Genomic DNA, 17835 nt, shown 5'->3' on the forward strand with positions numbered 1-17835 from the left:
CTCTGGGAGGTGGATTGATTCGGTGACTGGGGCAATCAGGATCAGTGTGTCAGACACAGTGAGATTGGCACAGGACAGAGCAGAGTTTAGAGCTGTTGTACATAGGGTCGCTATGAGTCGCAAGCGACTCGATGACACATAACAACAACAACCACCGTCAAACTGGATCTGACTGGTACAGGAGGAGATTGTCCCTCCTTCTCTAGCAGAGCATTTGGTGGATTTCAACTCTGAGCCTCTGGGATTGCAGTGCAGCTTCTTGCCACTAGGTTATCAGAGCTTCCAATCCTTGAAGAGATTTTTTTAAAAAAGAATTGCTTTAGAGTTGTCATTAACATCTTGAAACTAGTGTTTCATTCATCCTTGTGTTTGAATTTTCCTGTAATTTCCCATTTGAGGGGATGGGAAATCAGTATTTCCTTTTATAATACAAAAATAATTTAAAGCCAAATTATTCCTCTCCGTATATCTGTGATTTGAAGTATATCTTATTGAGATCATCACAGTGTCAGCCATCTCAGTTTTGTTAAATTTTGGTAAATATCAGTTTATAGATTTCTAGACTTTTTTTTAGCTTAAAGATCTTAATATACATCTAGTGAGATTATATGTTAAGTTTAGAGTTTTGAGACTTTATCGTTGCATATACTAGATATTGTAATTTAATAATTGAAAGTTTAATACAAATTTATTTACTTAGGTTTAAACAAGTCCCTTGAGTGGTGTTTCCTCACCGATGGAGAATTACTTCCAAGCAGAAGCTTACAACCTGGACAGGGTGTTAGATGAATTTGAACAAAACGAAGGTGAGAATTTGCATTGGTAAATCTATTTGCCTTATTAACATTGTAGGTAGTAAGAGCTCAGGCAGGATTAGAATCTGGACTTTGTGATATCCCTACATTATGATCAAGAGAAAGCTTTAGAATGCGTGTTTTGTATTTGCCTAAGAAAAATAGCCTCTTTTGTATTGCTTATCTAGATAAATAAAGTTGTTTTTTTTAAAAAATACTTGGTTTTCTTTTTTATTGACCTAAACATTCTTCACAGTCATTGCCAAGCTCATGTGGAGTTGGAAATTAAAGATACATTTTAAAGCAAATTTTTAACAATTTATATTTTTAAATATCTCCTTAAATAGTTAATTAAGGTACCAAGGCTCCATCTAAAAATGTCAGTTTAAAATTTACTTTTAAGTAAATCTTAAAAAAAAAAGGTAAATCTTTTCCCTAAAATGCCTTTAGTTTGAGTTGAATTAATCAGATATGTTTAAATCTTTCATCTTACCCTATTTCCCTGAATTCTCTTTCTAAAAGTGAATAGTAGTGCTCTATAAATTGATGACCAAATAGAAATAAAAAGGTTTTTTTCTTAAATATTATTTTAACATGTTTACAAAGTAATATGTTTTTGTCTGAAGTCCTTTAATTCAGACTTACTTACCAGATCTCCACTATACCTAGCAATTAGATTTTTCTTAGTAATAGTGCGGAAAAGATTTTGATTTGTCACTCTGGGTCTGTGGTAGAGCAAACTTTAAAGAAAATATGGAATTCTGGGAATAGGACAGAAAATAGAAGAGGAAGGATCCCTGGAATGGCTTGTTTTACTTGTCTTTTCCAGTTGATGATTCAGAGCTAACCTGGTCATTCTTGATTGTGAAATCTAATAATTTTAGATTTTGATGGGTCTAGCTGGGTTTTTTCCTTACCATACTGGAATATGTATTATCTTCAGAAAGTCAGCCATTTGATCCTTTATGTGTCACAGATATTTCAGTCAGTAGATATCTACATTAAGTACTAAAATGAATCTTGTGAATAATCAGCTTACAGAATAGTTGTTGTTAGGTGCCATTGAATTATGACTCATAGCAACTCTACGAACATGTGAATCTGAAACCCACCAGAGGGTCAGCTGCGAGTCAGTTCTGACTCCGTGGTACACAACAGTAAAAACAGCAAGGAGTAGGTAGGTAGTCAGTATTGTAGAATAGTATTGACTCTAATTTAGTTCACCACATTAGTCTCTTTGTGACTTCTGTAGATTCTAGTAGAAGTACTTTGTAGATAATTGATTTTCTAGTCACTGTCCAGCTCTTTGATGCATAGCACACAGTTGCAAAGACTATGGCTCGGATCAGGTGCACCTTGCTAAAACTGAGGAGGACCTGAGGTGCTTGCTGCACAAGGTCAAGATATGTAGCCTTCTATATAAATTGCAGTTCAACATCAAGAAAAGAAAGATTTTCACCACTCTGCCAATTGGCAACATCATTATGGATGGTGAAGAGATTGAGATAGTTAACAGTTTTAATTTGCTTGGCTCCACTGTCAACACTCTTGGTACCAGCAGCTAGGAAATCAGGAGACGAATTGCATTGGGAAAGTCAGTTGTCAGGGACCTCTCCAGAGTACTGAAGAGAAATGACATCATGCTGGAGACTAAGGTGCGCATGATCTGGGCCATAGGCTTCACAGTTGTGTGCTATGCATTGGAGAGCTGGACAGTGACTAGGGATGAAAGGAAGAAAATTGATGCCTTTGATCTGTGGTGCTGGAAAAGAGTGTTGAATATACCATGTACTGCTAGGAGAACAAACAGGTTTTCCTGGAGAGGGTTAAACCAGGCGCTCCTTGGAGGCAAGGATTCTGAAGCTATGTATGACATACTTTGGGCATGTTGCAAGGAGGGACCATTCCTTGGAGAGGGACATCATGTTTGGGAGAGTGGAGGGGCGGCGAAGGAGAGGAAGACCCTCAATGAGGTGGATGGATTTAGTGATTGGAGTAGTGAGAGTAGGTATGTAAGAGACAGTGAGGTTGGCATAGTATAGAGCAGGGTTTAGGGCTCTTGTACATAGGGTCGCTATGAGTCATAAGCAACTTGACGGCACATAACAACAACATAGAGTTTTATTAAATGAGTAAAAAATGGCACTTTAGTTTGAAATGCTTATAGAAGTTATATTTGCTAATACAGAAGTCTTTTTGAAGAAAAAGGATTTTGGAAAACAGCCAACTATTTGAGTCATTTCTTTGAATTTTTTTTGTTTTGTTTTGTTTTTTTTTTAAATTGTTTTTTAATTTTTATTATTAAAACTGTCCTTGGAAGCAAGAATTTTGAAGCTCTGTCTCGGACACATTGGGCATTAGCCAAGAGGAACCAGTCCTTGGAAAGGGACATCATTCTTGGAAGGGTGGAGGGACAGTGCAGGAGAGGGAGACACTGGATGAGATGAATTGACCCAGAATTGAATAAATTAACACATGAATTGGTAAAGGGGTTAGGTATGTCAGAGACAGTAAGACTGGTTTAGGATAGGATAAAGTTACTCTGAGTTGCAGAGGACTCCGTGACACATAACAACAACAATAACAACTTAAAACTAAGTATACTTGGAAAAGGCTTGTACTTTTGTAGGTATGCTTTAAAGCGCTTTCTCATTTTATGTTCTTTATTTCCTTCTTTAAGTTAAAATATACCTCAGAGTATGATGAAACAAAGTAATAAATGTTATGACTAAGGGAGCTCTCCTGGCTTAGTAGTAAGAATCTGTGCTTCAATTCCTGAAGGTATGCGGTTCAAATTCTCTTGCTGCTTCATGGGAGAAGGGTGGGCATTCCCCTCCCATGCGATTAAGTGCCTCTGAAAACCCACTGAAGGATCAGCTATGAGTCAATTCTGACTTGATTGTAAATGACAAGGAGAAGGTAGCTGAAAAATAAAATTGTGGGTTTTTTCCTCTTATCTCACGTAACCTTTTTCTCTCTCTTTTAAAAATACTAGTTTACTAAGTTCATAAAATACTAAGTTCATAAAATCTGTATACATTGTTTTTCACACTGGATCTTTCCCCTTTCCTTTACCCATCAAATTCTGTGACCCTATGATTAAGCTCCCCCATCCCCTTCTTGGATCCTTGTACTTGTTCTACAATTTTTAATAATTCCAGTTTGAATAATAAGAAATTGAGTTTAATAGTATTCTTGTAAGAAAACCCATTTTTTCATTTTGTATTTTCAGGAACTAGCTTGAATACATGGATTTATTTGTTTTTTTCCTTATTGCATGCATTTATTACCAAATCTGAATCTTTACTAGTCCAGATTCAGGATTTAACATGTAGAGGATTCTGAGACTATCATAAAATGTGATGCTTTTTTAGAACTTTTACTATCTTTCCTAGCTGCTTTTTACGTCTTTTTTTAAATTTTTTAAATGTTTTTCTTTTTTTGCTTGTATTTAATTTATTATTAATTTCAATGAAAATTTACAGAGACTTTGGATTTCTATTCATTCATTGTTGCATACTTCTTTCTTATACTAAGCTTTTTCTCAACTCAAACTGATTTTTTTATTGCTCTTTCAAATTGCTGCGTATAGACCTATGCTTTTCTTTGTAGTACATTGCTTTTAAATGCACTCTTACAAATTTTTGAAAACTGCCTTTAGTTTCCAAACTGAACAACAGATCCTTCAGCAAAAAAAACATGCTTTTTACCTCACAGTACTGGTTTGATAGGGGTGAACAAATCAGAAAGTGTCTAAACTGGGCATAGTAACGGGACAATGAACTAGCTAGTACAGTTATTACTAAGGTAATTATGAGGCGGGGAACCTTGCAATATTAGTTAAATACAATGTAAATGAAATATTATATAAAACATAATGCATTAAATACAATATATATGAATGCTTGTTTACAAACCAATGAAAATATGTAAAAAAAAACCCAACAAAACCTGTCTTTGAAACCTAACCAGGTCCTTCTGCTTTCATGAATTTGAGCTTGCTATGTCAGCCTTAAAAATATCTTTCTATATGAATTTATTTTCTACAATGTAATAGATTTCAAATTCTTATGCTATCCTACATTGCTAATTAGAGAGTCATATGTATTTTATCAATGTTTTATTCTCCAAAATAGATTATATATTTCCTAGAGGCCAGAATTGTCATTTACTCTTCATGTTGCTCAAGCCCAGTGCTTTTATTATGGTATCAAAATATAAACATATTTATATAAGCAGGCACTGTGCAAAATGAGCACTTACATTTATGGAAAAAGTATTTCTACCTACAATTTAAATATGTCAAAGATACAGGTAAACAAACCATTTCCTTACAGTATAGTAAATGCTTTAGTGGGAATATGGATAAGTTAGCATGGTAGTATAAAATAAATTTTATTACTGATGACAGAACATATTTGCATAAATTCCAGACCTTGAAGATCAGAGGTGCTCCCAGAAGAAGGGTAACAAGGTCTTTATTTATTATTTCTCTTTTTAAAAACATACGCTGTAGTACTGTAATTTTGGAGAATAACTTAGCTGTTACAATTGTGTTCTGTTAAAAAGTAATACATTTTATGTGAAATAATGCTCACTGATGAATATAGGTAGATTGGTTTAATAAGATAAATAAATACTACCTTTCAGAGATAGTCAGGTAATAGTGTAAGTATAAACCTAATTAATAATGCATTGTGACAAGCTTATCAACAGAATTGTGTGTGTTGTGGTAAAATTTTATTTTTAAAATATGTATTGAACATAATTAAAATATCTACAGAATGAACACAATAGTATAATAAACCCGTGTGCCCATCATGCAGCTTCAAAAATGATCTTGTTTTATTTCATTTATACCTCTATTTGGGCCTTGCTTTCAGCTTTGCTGTTATTTTTAAAATAATGTTTTCAGGGAGCTCTGGTGGCAAGAAGCTGCATTGCATTCCCAAAGTTATGCAGTATGAATTCACCAGATGCTCTGCTGGAGAAGGAGTGGCAATCTCCTCCTGTGCCAGTCAGACCTAATTCAGTGGTACACAACAAGGGGGAATAAAAAGCATTTTTAAAAATGTCTTTAGGTAAAATTTACATGCACTAAGATACACAGATACTAACTGTGTTGTTGTGGTTGTTGTTAGGTGCCATCGAGTCGAGTATGACTCAGAGTGACCCTATGAGCAGAAGATCTGAACCCTGTTCTATCCTGTGCCATCCTTACCCGTCCTGATACACAAGAACCCATTGCAGCCGTCACCATGTCAATCCACCTGGTAGAGGGTCTTCCTTTCCTTTGCTAACCTTCCACCCTTCCCAGCATCATGTCCCTCTCCAAGGAATAGCACCTCCTGGAAACATGCCCCAAGTATATGAGGTGAAGCCTCATCCTTGCCTCCAAAGAGTTCTCTGGCTGCACGATCTCCAAGACATATCTGTTTATTCTCTTGGCCATCCATGGGATGTTCAGTGCTCTTCTCCAACACTGCAGCTCAAAAATGTCATTTATTTTCCTGTCACCCTTATTCATTGTGCCGTTCTCAGATACAAAACAAGTAATCAAAGACCATGGCCTGGATCAGACATGTCGTTTTGACAAATGACTGTATTATGTAACTCACACCCCAGTCATAACATTGATTATAGTGTGTTATGTCTCCACAGAAAATTTCCTGTTTGAGTACTGTTTATCACTGTGCTGATTAATTTTTTTTACCTGATATTAGTCCCTCATGCCTGGGCAATTTGAGAGTACTGTCCCTGTGACTGGACACCAGGACGCAATAAATTATGTTACTAAATTATGATAGAATTCTTTTGTTTGCAATATTTTATATATCTCCATTTTATTTTATTTTGTTTATAATTACATGTTGGACTACTTTCCAAGAAGTCAGTAGTTCAAATCTCTTGTGTGCCCCAAGGTAAATAGATGAACAATCTCCTCTCATAAAGATTTACAGCCTTAGAAATGTGAAGGAAACATCATTATATGTCAGAACCACCTTGATTCTTGTTGTTACTGTGTACCATCAAGTCAGAACGTACTCATAGCTGACTGTCCAGTGGGTTTTCAGAAGTCATAAACTGCATGGAAGGAGGTTGCCCATCTTTCTGATTTGGAGAAGTTGGTTTATTCGAACCATGGTCCTTTGGGTTGTCTGCACAGCTCCTTACCACTAAGCTGCTAGAGCTTCCTACTTTGATTCTAGTAGTTTTCATTTAAAGTCATAACATAATTTCAGGATTTATTTTCTTCCTTCTAGCTGTATGTGCTTATGTTAAGGACTATTTTTAGTTGGAAATTAGAAAACTTTTTATCCTAGCAATATATTTTTATAGTTCAAAATGTAGTTTATTAATTTAGTTTTGATAGCTTTCCTAGTGTTGCCAGCAAACTTACTGTCATTATTTATTTTTTCAGATGAAACAGTTTCTCCTACTTTATTGGATACAAAGTGGAATAAGATTCTAGAGCCTTCTTCTCACCATCTGTCGTTTACTCCTGCATTGGCTAGTGTGAATGAACCTGTGGTTTCTAATGAGTCACAGTCACAAGTAAAAGTCTTCTCTCTGGCTCATTCTACTACTCTGACCACAGAAGGAGGAGATTGTTGTGCTAATGGACAGGACGACAGTCTAAATCCAGAGATTGACACGATGTGGATTGATGAGAATGCTGTTGCAGAAGATAAACTAAAGAAAAACTGCAATCGAGATGATCAGTGCAGTGCTATCGAAGGTGGAGAAAAGAAATGTGGAAACCTGGCTTGCCGGCCAGATGAGAAGAACGTTCTTGTTGTAGCAGTCATGCATAACTGTGATAAAAGGACATTACAAAGTGATTTGCAAGATTGTAACAACTATAATAATCAAACTCTTATGGATGCATTTAGCTGTTCACTGGATAATGAAAGCAAACAAACTGATCAATTTAGCTTTAGTTTAAATGGGTCCACTGAAAAAGATACAAACTCAGAGAAACAAATGGATCCATTGATTAGACCAAATGCAGAGGGAAATTCCATTAACCATCTATGTCCTACTTCATCTGATAGTCTCACCAATGTCTGTCCCCCTTCACAATTAAAGAATGATGAAAATAAAACTAGAGATGACTCTTTGTCTATAATTACAAGTTTAACAATTGATTCAATGACCACATCTCAAGAAACAGATGAAAGTTCTGCTGTGAAGAAACAAGAGAATTGTATACCTGATGAGGTTCTCACTGGCAAAACCATCTCTGCTAGAACAGCTGTAGGTAGTCCAAATTCCTTTTCTCACGTGAGTGAGGGAATTTTGGTGCAGAAAGAGTCATCAGAAGAAAGAACAACAGAAGAATGCCTGCAGTCTAATTTACCTTTGCTTCTTAATCCAGACATGCCTAATGGATCTGAAAGGGATGATAACTGTGAACAATTTTCAGATTGCCTTGGGCCCAGTGATGTTAGAGCTGATGAAAATGAAGGTTGTGAACATGAAAAAGTTATTGGCACTATAGAAATTCTTAGTTTGACAGAACATTTCTCTGAATCTCAAGAGGTAACTAATTGGAAATTGACTAAACTAAATGAAGTGGATAACAATCAAGTAAATGAAGAAAATGAAAAGTTTGTGCCAGTGAGTGAGCTTGAGGACACTTTTGATAATGGAGGAGAGTGTGGTGGACTAGCAGAAGTCGGTCTAGATTTTAAAGGAACCTGTATGAATGAAAGTGAAGAATGTGATTTCTCCACTGTTACAGATACACCAGCAGCAAATTCTCTTTCTAATGGCTGTGATTCCTGTGGAATGCAGAGTCCAGTTGTTGGTTTTGTTCCAAAGACTTTACCCTCCAAAGAAGATTCAGTAACAGAAGAAAAGGAAATAGAGGAAAGCAAATTGGAATGCTACTCAAATATTTATGAGCAGAGAGGAAATGAGGCCACAGACGGAAGTGGACTGCTTTTAAACAGCACTGGTGACTTAATGAAGAAAAATTATTTGCACAATTTCTGTAGTCAAGTTCCATCAGTGCTTGGGCAATCTTCCCCCAAGATTGCGAATCTGCAATCTATCAGTGTTCCTTTTGGTGGTGCAAGACCTAAACAACCTTCTAATCTTAAGCTTCAAATCCCAAAGCCATTATCAGATCATTTACAAAATGACCTTCCTGCAAACAGTGGAAATAATATTAAAAACAAGAATGATGTTCTTGGGAAAGCAAAATTAGGAGAAAACTCAGCAACCAATGTGTGCAATGCCTCTTTGGGAAACATCTCTAATGCTGATACCAATGGGGAACATTTAGAAAGTTATGAGGCTGGGATCTCCAGTAGACCGTGCCTTGCATTAGCTCCAGATAGTCCAGATAATGACCTCAGAGCTGGCCAGTTTGGAATTTCTGCCAGAAAGCCATTTACAACTCTGGGTGAGGTGGCTCCAGTATGGGTACCAGATTCTCAGGCTCCAAATTGCATGAAATGCGAAGCTAGATTTACATTCACCAAAAGGAGGCATCATTGCAGAGCATGTGGGAAGGTAAGTTGTATCAACTCAGGCATACTTTTTTGTACTGCTTAATTAGAAATAAAATATAAGGTGTAATGTAACAAATGCAATGCAAAGTGAACATACTTCTGCTTGAAATGACATTATAAGAAATTTTTTAAAGCCCTGTGGAGTCACTTGGGAGGGGCTGGAAGAGCATTATGCTAAGGGAACTAACTCAGTCCTATAAGGACAAATACTGTATAAGACCATCATTGTAGAAATAGATAACTGGTAAAACGTGTATGCGGACTCAAGGGGAAAAGGTTGGGAACAGAGGGGTAAGGATGGCAGAATCACACAATTTGATGTGTGGAGGGAGGGGAGATGGGTGGGTAAAGGAAATGGGAAAGATCCAGTGTGAAAATGTATATGAACTTTGTAAGTAAGCCAGTATAAAATGAAAATTTAGTTTTAAAAACCCCTATGGAGAACAATTCAGTTCTAATACACATGAAGTCACATGAGTTGGAATTGACTATGAAGCAACTCGTTTTTTGTTTAGTAAATTTCCAAATTAGTAATAAACTTGTTGATTCCTAGATAGAGTTAATGTAATATTTTGTCACTGTTAACATGATTTAAGCTGCATCTATTTCTAAGTGAGATGAAAATTGAGGAAGTGCTAACTTTGTGGTTTCTATATTCACAAATACTTGCTTAATAGAATTGTTTGAAATACGGAAGCTGTACTTCTTTGAAATACAAAATATCTGTGATTGACTTCATATTTTTTAGTTCTTGAAAAAATACTACACTTAGAACATATCCCAGTTTTTTTCTATAGAATTTTTACCATTGCACTAGAATTTCCAGTGTGTATGTATGTGGTGCTGGAGAAGAGTATTGAGAATACCATGGACTGCTAGGAAAACAGACAGATTTGTCCCGGAAAGGGTTAAACCGGGTGGCTCCTTGGAGGCAAGGATTCTGAGGCTCCATCTAACATACTTTGGACATGTTGTGAGGAGAGACCGGTCCTTAGAGAGGGACATCATGCTTGGGAGGGTGGGGGGACAGCGCAGGAGAGGAAGGCCCTCTATGAGGTAGATTAATTCAGTGACTGGGATAATTGGGATGGGAGTGTCAGAGACAGTGCGATTGGCACAGGACAGAGCGGAGTTTAGGGCTGTTGTACATAGGGTCGCTATGAGTCGCAAGCGACTCGACGGCACATAACAACAACATGTATGTGATGGTAGTGTTGTTATATACTATCATGTTGGAACCAACTCATAGCTGACCCTCCAGCAGGTTTTCAGAGGCAGTGAATCACATAGAAGATTGCCCCCAGGGCTACCAGAATTCTCGTGTGTGTGTGTGTGTGTGTGTGTGTGTGTGTGTGTGTGTGTGTGTGTATGTATTTGTAACTGTACACACTCACTAGCTCTCGTGATCTAGTGGTAAGACACTGCGATGCAATCGCAAAGGTACACAGTTTGCATCCACCAGCACTCCACAGAAGGATGGCCAGTCTCCTCCCATGTGATTAACTGCTTCTGGAGGGTTCAGTTCACTGGAGGATCAGATGAGTTGGTCCCAACTTGACAGCAACAACAACAACAACAATGTGTGTGTGTGTGTGTGTGTGTGTGTGGTTGTTACGTGCCATCAAATACAACTCCTAGCAATCCTATGAAAAACCAATCTGAACCCTGTCCTATCCTGGGCCAGTCTTTATCATCCCTGACACATTTGAGTTCATTGCTGCAGGTACTGTATCAATCCATCTCCTTAAGATCTTCTCCTTCACTGACGCTCCAATTTTCTAAGCATTATAACCCTTTCCAAGGAATAGCCTCTCCTAACAACATTCCCAAAGTATATGAGATGAAGCTTCATCATCCTTGACTCAAGAAGCACTCTGGTTGCACTTTCTCCGAAATAAATGTTTGTTCTTTTAGCAGGCCATGGGATATCCAGCACTTTTCTCCAACACTGTAACTCAAATGCATTAATTCTTCTGTCATCCTAATTCATTATCCAGCTCTCAAGTGCATTACAAGTGATTGGAAAGACTGTGACTTGTATACCTCCACAATTATGTGTGTTTTTTGTACCATAGAGTCAGAACCCCCTCATAGCTGACCCTCCAGTGATTTTTCTGAAACAGTTAATAGCATGGGAAGATATTGCCCATTCTTCTCCCTTGGAACAGCTGGCGAATTCAAACCACATCCTTTACTCCTTACCACTAAGCCACCAGAGCACCCTTATAATATGTACCTGTATTTAATATGTACATACATGTATATGTATGTTTATGTATACACACACATACATAGTTTCCTCCACTGTACTTTGGTATAAAATAGGATTGTGACAAGATTGAAAAATAATCCATGTTCCTTAGCTCTCTTCAGATTTTGTGAGTAACACATCAATTTACTTGTTTATTGATTGACAAGAGATACAGGCAAAGAGGAAAGAAGACGTTACATTTATATGTTTAACATTAGTGTGATTTGAGTGAAAGTTTAAAGAGCAGATTGATATCCCATTCAAGCTTTCAGATTTTGTTTTATGAAATTGATGACAATCCCCATATTGTAACAGTGCTCCATCGTTTTTGTTTCCCATTCATCCTTTCCTATCCTCCCTTTCTACTTTCTGAACTTTATCTCTTGGCAAATACCACTCTGTTGATCTCTTGTGGGAGATTGTTCTAAGGGACTGCCTCCCTAGTGTTAGTATTTAACTTCCAGATCTGTCAATTTTTTTACAGCAGTTTGTTATGGGAGTAAGTTCATTTATTTCCAGGTGACTAAAGGTCATGATATCAGAAGTCCCACTTGTTTACATCAGGTCAGTGAGCCAAATGAGTTGGTACTGACTTGGTAGAAATGAGTTAATTGGAGTTTTGTTTGTTTGTGTACAGTCATTCATTTACATTGTGTTTCATTCATGTACATGTGTTTTAAACAATCTGTCATTTACATTGTATTTCATAAAATTATTCTACTAGTATAATTAATTACTATTGATCTATACCTAATTTTACCCTGTCTTTTTCAGTCCCCACTGAATCTTTCCTATTCCTTTACCACCACCCTTCAATCCACCCACTAAACTCTACTTTCCTAGTGATTTTCACCTTTTTCCTTTTTCTGTCCTCTTTCCTCTTCAGGACATTTATACACAACTTACTAATTTAATTATCCATCTATTTTTACAATAATGATCTTATGCAGTATCTGTCCTTATCAGACTGAGATAGTGCTTTCAGCATAATACTTTTTTAAATTTTTTTAATTAATTTTAATGAAAGTTTACAGATACTTAGGGTTTCCAGTCATTCATTGTTGCACTTTTCTCCCTACCCACCCCTGCCCCCTAATTTGCTCTTCTCCTTGAAAAGAAAGAAAAATTCTTTCAAAGTTATGCAATCCCTAACCCCCTCCAAGTCCACTCCACTATGCAGCCTTCATTCTGGACTTCTATAATGACAAGAATACCCATTCCTATATCCCTTTTAAACATTTCTCTCCCTCATCTGTTACAATGCAATATACCTCATTCCTCCCCTCCTCTTCTATCTTCCCTCAACCCTGATGTCAGTCCCGTTTTACAACAGTTACACTATGCGGTGTTTGTCCTTTTGTGACTGAGATATTTCACTCAGCATAATGCCCTCCCCCTCCAGGCTCATCCATTTTGCATAATATTTCATGAGTTTTTGTTTTTCAGTGCTGCATAGTATTCCATTGTGTGAGTATACCAGAGCTTCTCTATCCATTCATTTGTTGATGGGCACGTGGGTTGTTTCCAACCCTTTGCTACTGTGTTTGTTTGCCACAATAAAATGGGTGTGCATATATCTGCTTAGGTGGCAGTTATGGTTTCTTTAGGGTATATTCCCAGTAGTGGCATTGCTGGGTCAAATGGTATCTATTTGCAACTTTTTGAGAAAGCGCTATACAGCCTTCTGTAGAGGTTGCACCATTTTACACTCCCACCAACAGTGAATAAAGTTTCCAGTTTCTTCACAACCTTGCCAGCATTTGATGTTTGCTGTTCTACTAAATTTTGCTCTTCTTACTGGGGTGAGATGATATTTCATAGTTGTTTTGGTTTGCATCTCTTTTAGAGATAGGGATTTTGAACATTTCTTCCATTTGTTTGTTTGCCATCTGAATGTCTTCTTTGGTGAAGTATCTACTCATATCCTGTGCCCATTTTTTAATTGTTTATCTTGTGGTGCTCTAGTATTTTATAAATTCTAGATAATAAGTCCCTTGTCTGACATGTCATTACCAAGTATTTTTTCCCCAATCTGTGGTTTCCCTTTTACCATGTTGAAGAAGTTTTTGGATGTGCATAGAGATTTGATTCTTAGAAGGTCTCATTCATCTATTTTATCCTCTCCTGTTTATAGATTTTCCTGGATGCTTGGAAGACTGTTTATGTTGTGGATTAGGACTTCTAGAGTTCTTCCAAGCTTTTCTTTAATGAAGTTTATAGTCCATGGTTTTAGTCCTAGGTCGATAATCCACTTTGAATTGTGTATGGAGTGAGGTTTGGACCTTGCTTGAAATTTTCTGCAGATACTTTTCCATTTTTGCCAGCACCATTTGTTAAAGTCTTTTGTTTCCCCACTTAATTGATTTTTGCTTCTTGTCAAAAATCAGTTGACAATAGGTAGAGGGTCTGATTTCTGGATTCTCAATTCTATTCCATTGATCTGTGTGTCTGTCATTGTAACAGTACCACACTGTCTTGACCACCACGGCAGTGTAGTAGGATTTGAAATCAGGGAGTGATTTATCTTTTTAAGGAGTGCTGTCTTTATTCTGGGCCTCTTTCCATTACAAATGAACTTGGAGATTGCCTTTTCCATCTCTTTGAAGAATGGAATTGGTATTTGTTCATAATACTATTTTACAAAAATTCATACATTGTATGAATGTATCACAGTTTCTCAATCCATATGTTTGTTCGTTGGCATTTGGGCTGTTTCACACTCTTGTTACTGTGAATAACACTGCTATGAACATAGATGTACATATATCCTTTCATGTCTCAGTTTTTATTTCCTTGGAGTATGGTTGCTGTGATGCTAAACACTGTGACACTGATATGTCAAATGTGATAATGGTTACCCATGGTGGACAGTGTTTGGTGGAGCTTCTTGATGAAAACAAGCTTGGAAGCAGGAGTGGCAGCCACTTCCAAAACAGCTTGCCTCGGGAAACTCAATGAACGTGGAGAAACGATGAAAGTTATACAAGTGTTCAGGTCTTTCGTTCATAGGGTCACTATGAGTCGTCTGTGACTTGATGGCACTTAACAGCAACATAGAGTTCTATTGACTGCGTGAATAGAAAGTTAAGCTACCAAGCCAAAATTGGTTGATTGTAATCTGTGGGCCTCAGAACTGGTTTTTCTGGTTTTGGTCAAACATTCTTCTAAATGGTATAGCATTGGTCTGTACATTTCCTGTACAGAGGTAACTTGTGGTTGCTGTTGTGCTAAACACTGTGACATTGATGTGTCAAAGGCTATAATGGCTACCCTTGGTGGACAGTGTTTGGTGGGGCTTTGTAAAACAAGCTTGGAAGCAGGAGTGACATCCACTTATGAAATAGCTTGCCTCCAGAAACTATGAATGTGGAGTAACAATGAAAGATATGTAAGTGTTCAGGTCTTTTGTCCTTAGGGTCACTATGAGACTCGACAGCACTTAACAACAACAACATATTCTTAGCAGTGCTGGGTCATATGGAATTCCTATGTTTAGCTTTTTGAGGAAACACCATATTAAGTTCCAGAATGGTTGTGCCATTTTGCTGTCCTACCAGCAGTGCATAAGAGTTCCAATCTCTCCACATCATCTTCAGTATTTACTGTACACTGTCCTGTTACATTTTGCTACTGCTACTAGGGTAAGATAGTATCTCATTGTGGTTTTGATTTGCATCTTTCCTATTCCCAGTGATTTTGAGCATTTCTTCATGTGTCTGTTGACCATCCAAATATCTTCCATTGTGAAAAGTCTTTTGATATGTTTTGCCCATTTTGTTATTGAGTATTCTTGTGGAGACCCTGCAAAACTCATTTCTGTCAAGTTGTAACCAACTCCTAATAGATCCTCCAGCAGATTTCTAGGACTGTAAATCACATGGGAGGTGATTACCCATCTTTCTCTTGAAAAGCTGCTGGTGGATTTGAATCACTTAACTTTGGATTAACAGCTCAGCTCTTTAACCTAGATCTTCCTTTTCTAGTCTCGAGATAGTAGTAGCACAGCTCTAAACATGGAGTCAAACTTGATAACATCTCAAGCAAAAGGGCCTAAGAAAATATCCCAGCAACTTAGTTCAATTTACTGGTCAGATCTACACCATAAATCCAATCTTGGACCAATTACTTACTCCAAAGGGACACTAGAGTAGCCGAGATCCCCTGGTGTACAGCATTTCATGAACTAAATTGGAATTTTGTAAACAAGGAAAAGGAGAATGACTTCTGGTGGGCAATGGCAATGTTTATTCCTTGTTGTTGTTGTTGTGTACCATCAAATTTGAACTGACCCATAGCTGTTCCTCCAGTGGGATTTCAGAACCAGTAAATCACATAGCAGGATATTGCCAGTTTTGTCCCACTGAGCAACTGATGAATTCAAACTGCATACTTTTCCATTGTCAGTGCAGTTACTTTTCAGTAGGAGACTAGAGCTCCCTACAAGATCTAATTAATGATAGGGAATAGTAAACCATTAAAGCTGAAACGGGATTGTTGATCTTTGATTATTAAAGCTTGACAAAAAGAATATTTTTCATTATTAAACAATTTGCAATCTTGCTTTTCTTAATTAAAGAAGGCCGCTGGATAGCAGCCTGAACAGTCACATCTCTGTTACAGGATTAAATTCATATTTATGTTTCTACATTTTGCTTACTGTGTTTAATATTATCTAAGATTCATGCTTATCAAGTTGTGCCAAGAAATCTGATGACAACTTACCTGGCCAACTGACTAGAAGAGATCCATATATGTTCCCATTCCAAAGAAAGGTGACCCAACAGAGTGTGGAAATTATCAGACAATATCATTAATATCCCATGCAAGCAGGATTTTGCTGAAGATTATCCAAAAACAACTGGAACAGAACATCAACAGAGAATTGCCAGATATGCAAGCTGGGTTTGGAAGAGTCTGTGGGACTAGACTAGGGATATTATAGCTAATGATAGATGGATCTTGGCTGAAAGCAGAGTACCAGAGGAATGTCTATCCTCTGTTGGTGTTTCATTGACTATGAAAAGGCATTTGACTGTGTGGATCACAACAAACTGTGGCTGACTCTGAGAAGAATGAGAATCCCAGAACACTTGATTTTGCTTATATGAAACCTATACTTGGACCAAGAGGCAGTCATCAGAACAGAACAAGAAACACTGCATGATTCAAAATTGGGAAGGATGTTCATCAGGGATGTATCCCTCTTCATACCTTTAGTTTTTAAATAAGATTTTATTATAATTGTAATTTTAACAAAGGTTTACACAGGAGTTAGATTTTCATTCATTCATTGTTGTACATTTTACCCCCTCTTTTTCCCTTCCCCCTCCCCAGTTCACCTTTTTTTTAAATACTCATTCACTGTTGCACAATTACCTACCCCTCTACCCCCAATCATATTTGCAATGATACGCCTCTTATTCTGCGCTGTTGTTGTACATATAATGCCTAATCATATATTCCTTTTAGACAGTTCTTTCTTTCATCCGTTTCAATTATCTGTTAACTCTTACCCTAGTCTCCTCCCAACCGCCCGTCTCACACCTGCTTTATAACAGTGCTGTTTTGCAGTATTTGTCCTTTTGTTACTGAGATATTTTATTCAACATGATTTGCTTGAGTCCCCCATGTTGTTTAATGTTTTAATAGTTCATTGTTTTTCAGTCCTGCATAGTATTCCATTATATGAATATTGTTGTTGTTGTTGTGTGCCATCGAGTCGTTTGCAACTCATAGCGACCCTATGTACAAGAGCCCTAAATGCCATTCTAGCCTGTGCCAACCTCGCTGTCTCAAACACATTCTTTCCCACCACTCCACTCACAGAATCGATCCATCTCATCGAGGGTCTTCATCTCCTGTGCCGTCCCTCCACTCTCCCAAATGTGATGTCCCTCTCCAAGGACCAGTCCCTCATTGCAACATGCCCAAAGTATCTCAGACGAAGCTTCAGAATCCTTGACTCCAGGAAACATTTTGGCTTCACCCTCTCCAGGACAAACCTGTTTGTTCTCCTATGAGTCCATGGTATATTCAACACTCTTCTCCAGCACCACAACTCAAAGGCATCAAGTCTCTTTCTGTCATCCCTATTCACTGTCCAACTCTCCGATGCATAGCATGTAATTGCAAAGACTTTAGCCTGAATCAGGTGCACCTTAGTCTCCATACTGACATCATTGCACTTCAGTACTCTTGAGAGGTCCCTCACAGCTGACTTTCCCAATGCAATTCGTCCCCTGATTTCCTGGCTGCTGTTACCAAGAGTGTT

At 37.5% G+C, this 17835-nt stretch overlaps 1 protein-coding gene across 1 annotated transcript in view; it reads left to right on the forward strand.

Annotated features, from left to right (window-relative positions):
• Nucleotides 1–733: 733 nt before the first annotated feature.
• ZFYVE9 (zinc finger, FYVE domain containing 9) overlaps nt 734–17835 on the forward strand; it is a 171031-nt gene continuing 153929 nt past the window's right edge. Inside the window, exons 1-2 of the mRNA XM_006879680.1 lie at nt 734–806; nt 7216–9314. Coding sequence (XP_006879742.1) covers nt 737–806; nt 7216–9314 — 2169 coding nt within the window. The 5' untranslated portion in view covers nt 734–736. The remainder of the gene's footprint in view (nt 807–7215; nt 9315–17835) is intronic.

Source organism: Elephantulus edwardii, unplaced genomic scaffold (assembly GCF_000299155.1).
Source record: "Elephantulus edwardii isolate Elephantulus edwardi_28Jun2011 unplaced genomic scaffold, EleEdw1.0 scaffold00005, whole genome shotgun sequence".
NCBI classification, from domain to species: domain Eukaryota; kingdom Metazoa; phylum Chordata; class Mammalia; order Macroscelidea; family Macroscelididae; genus Elephantulus; species Elephantulus edwardii.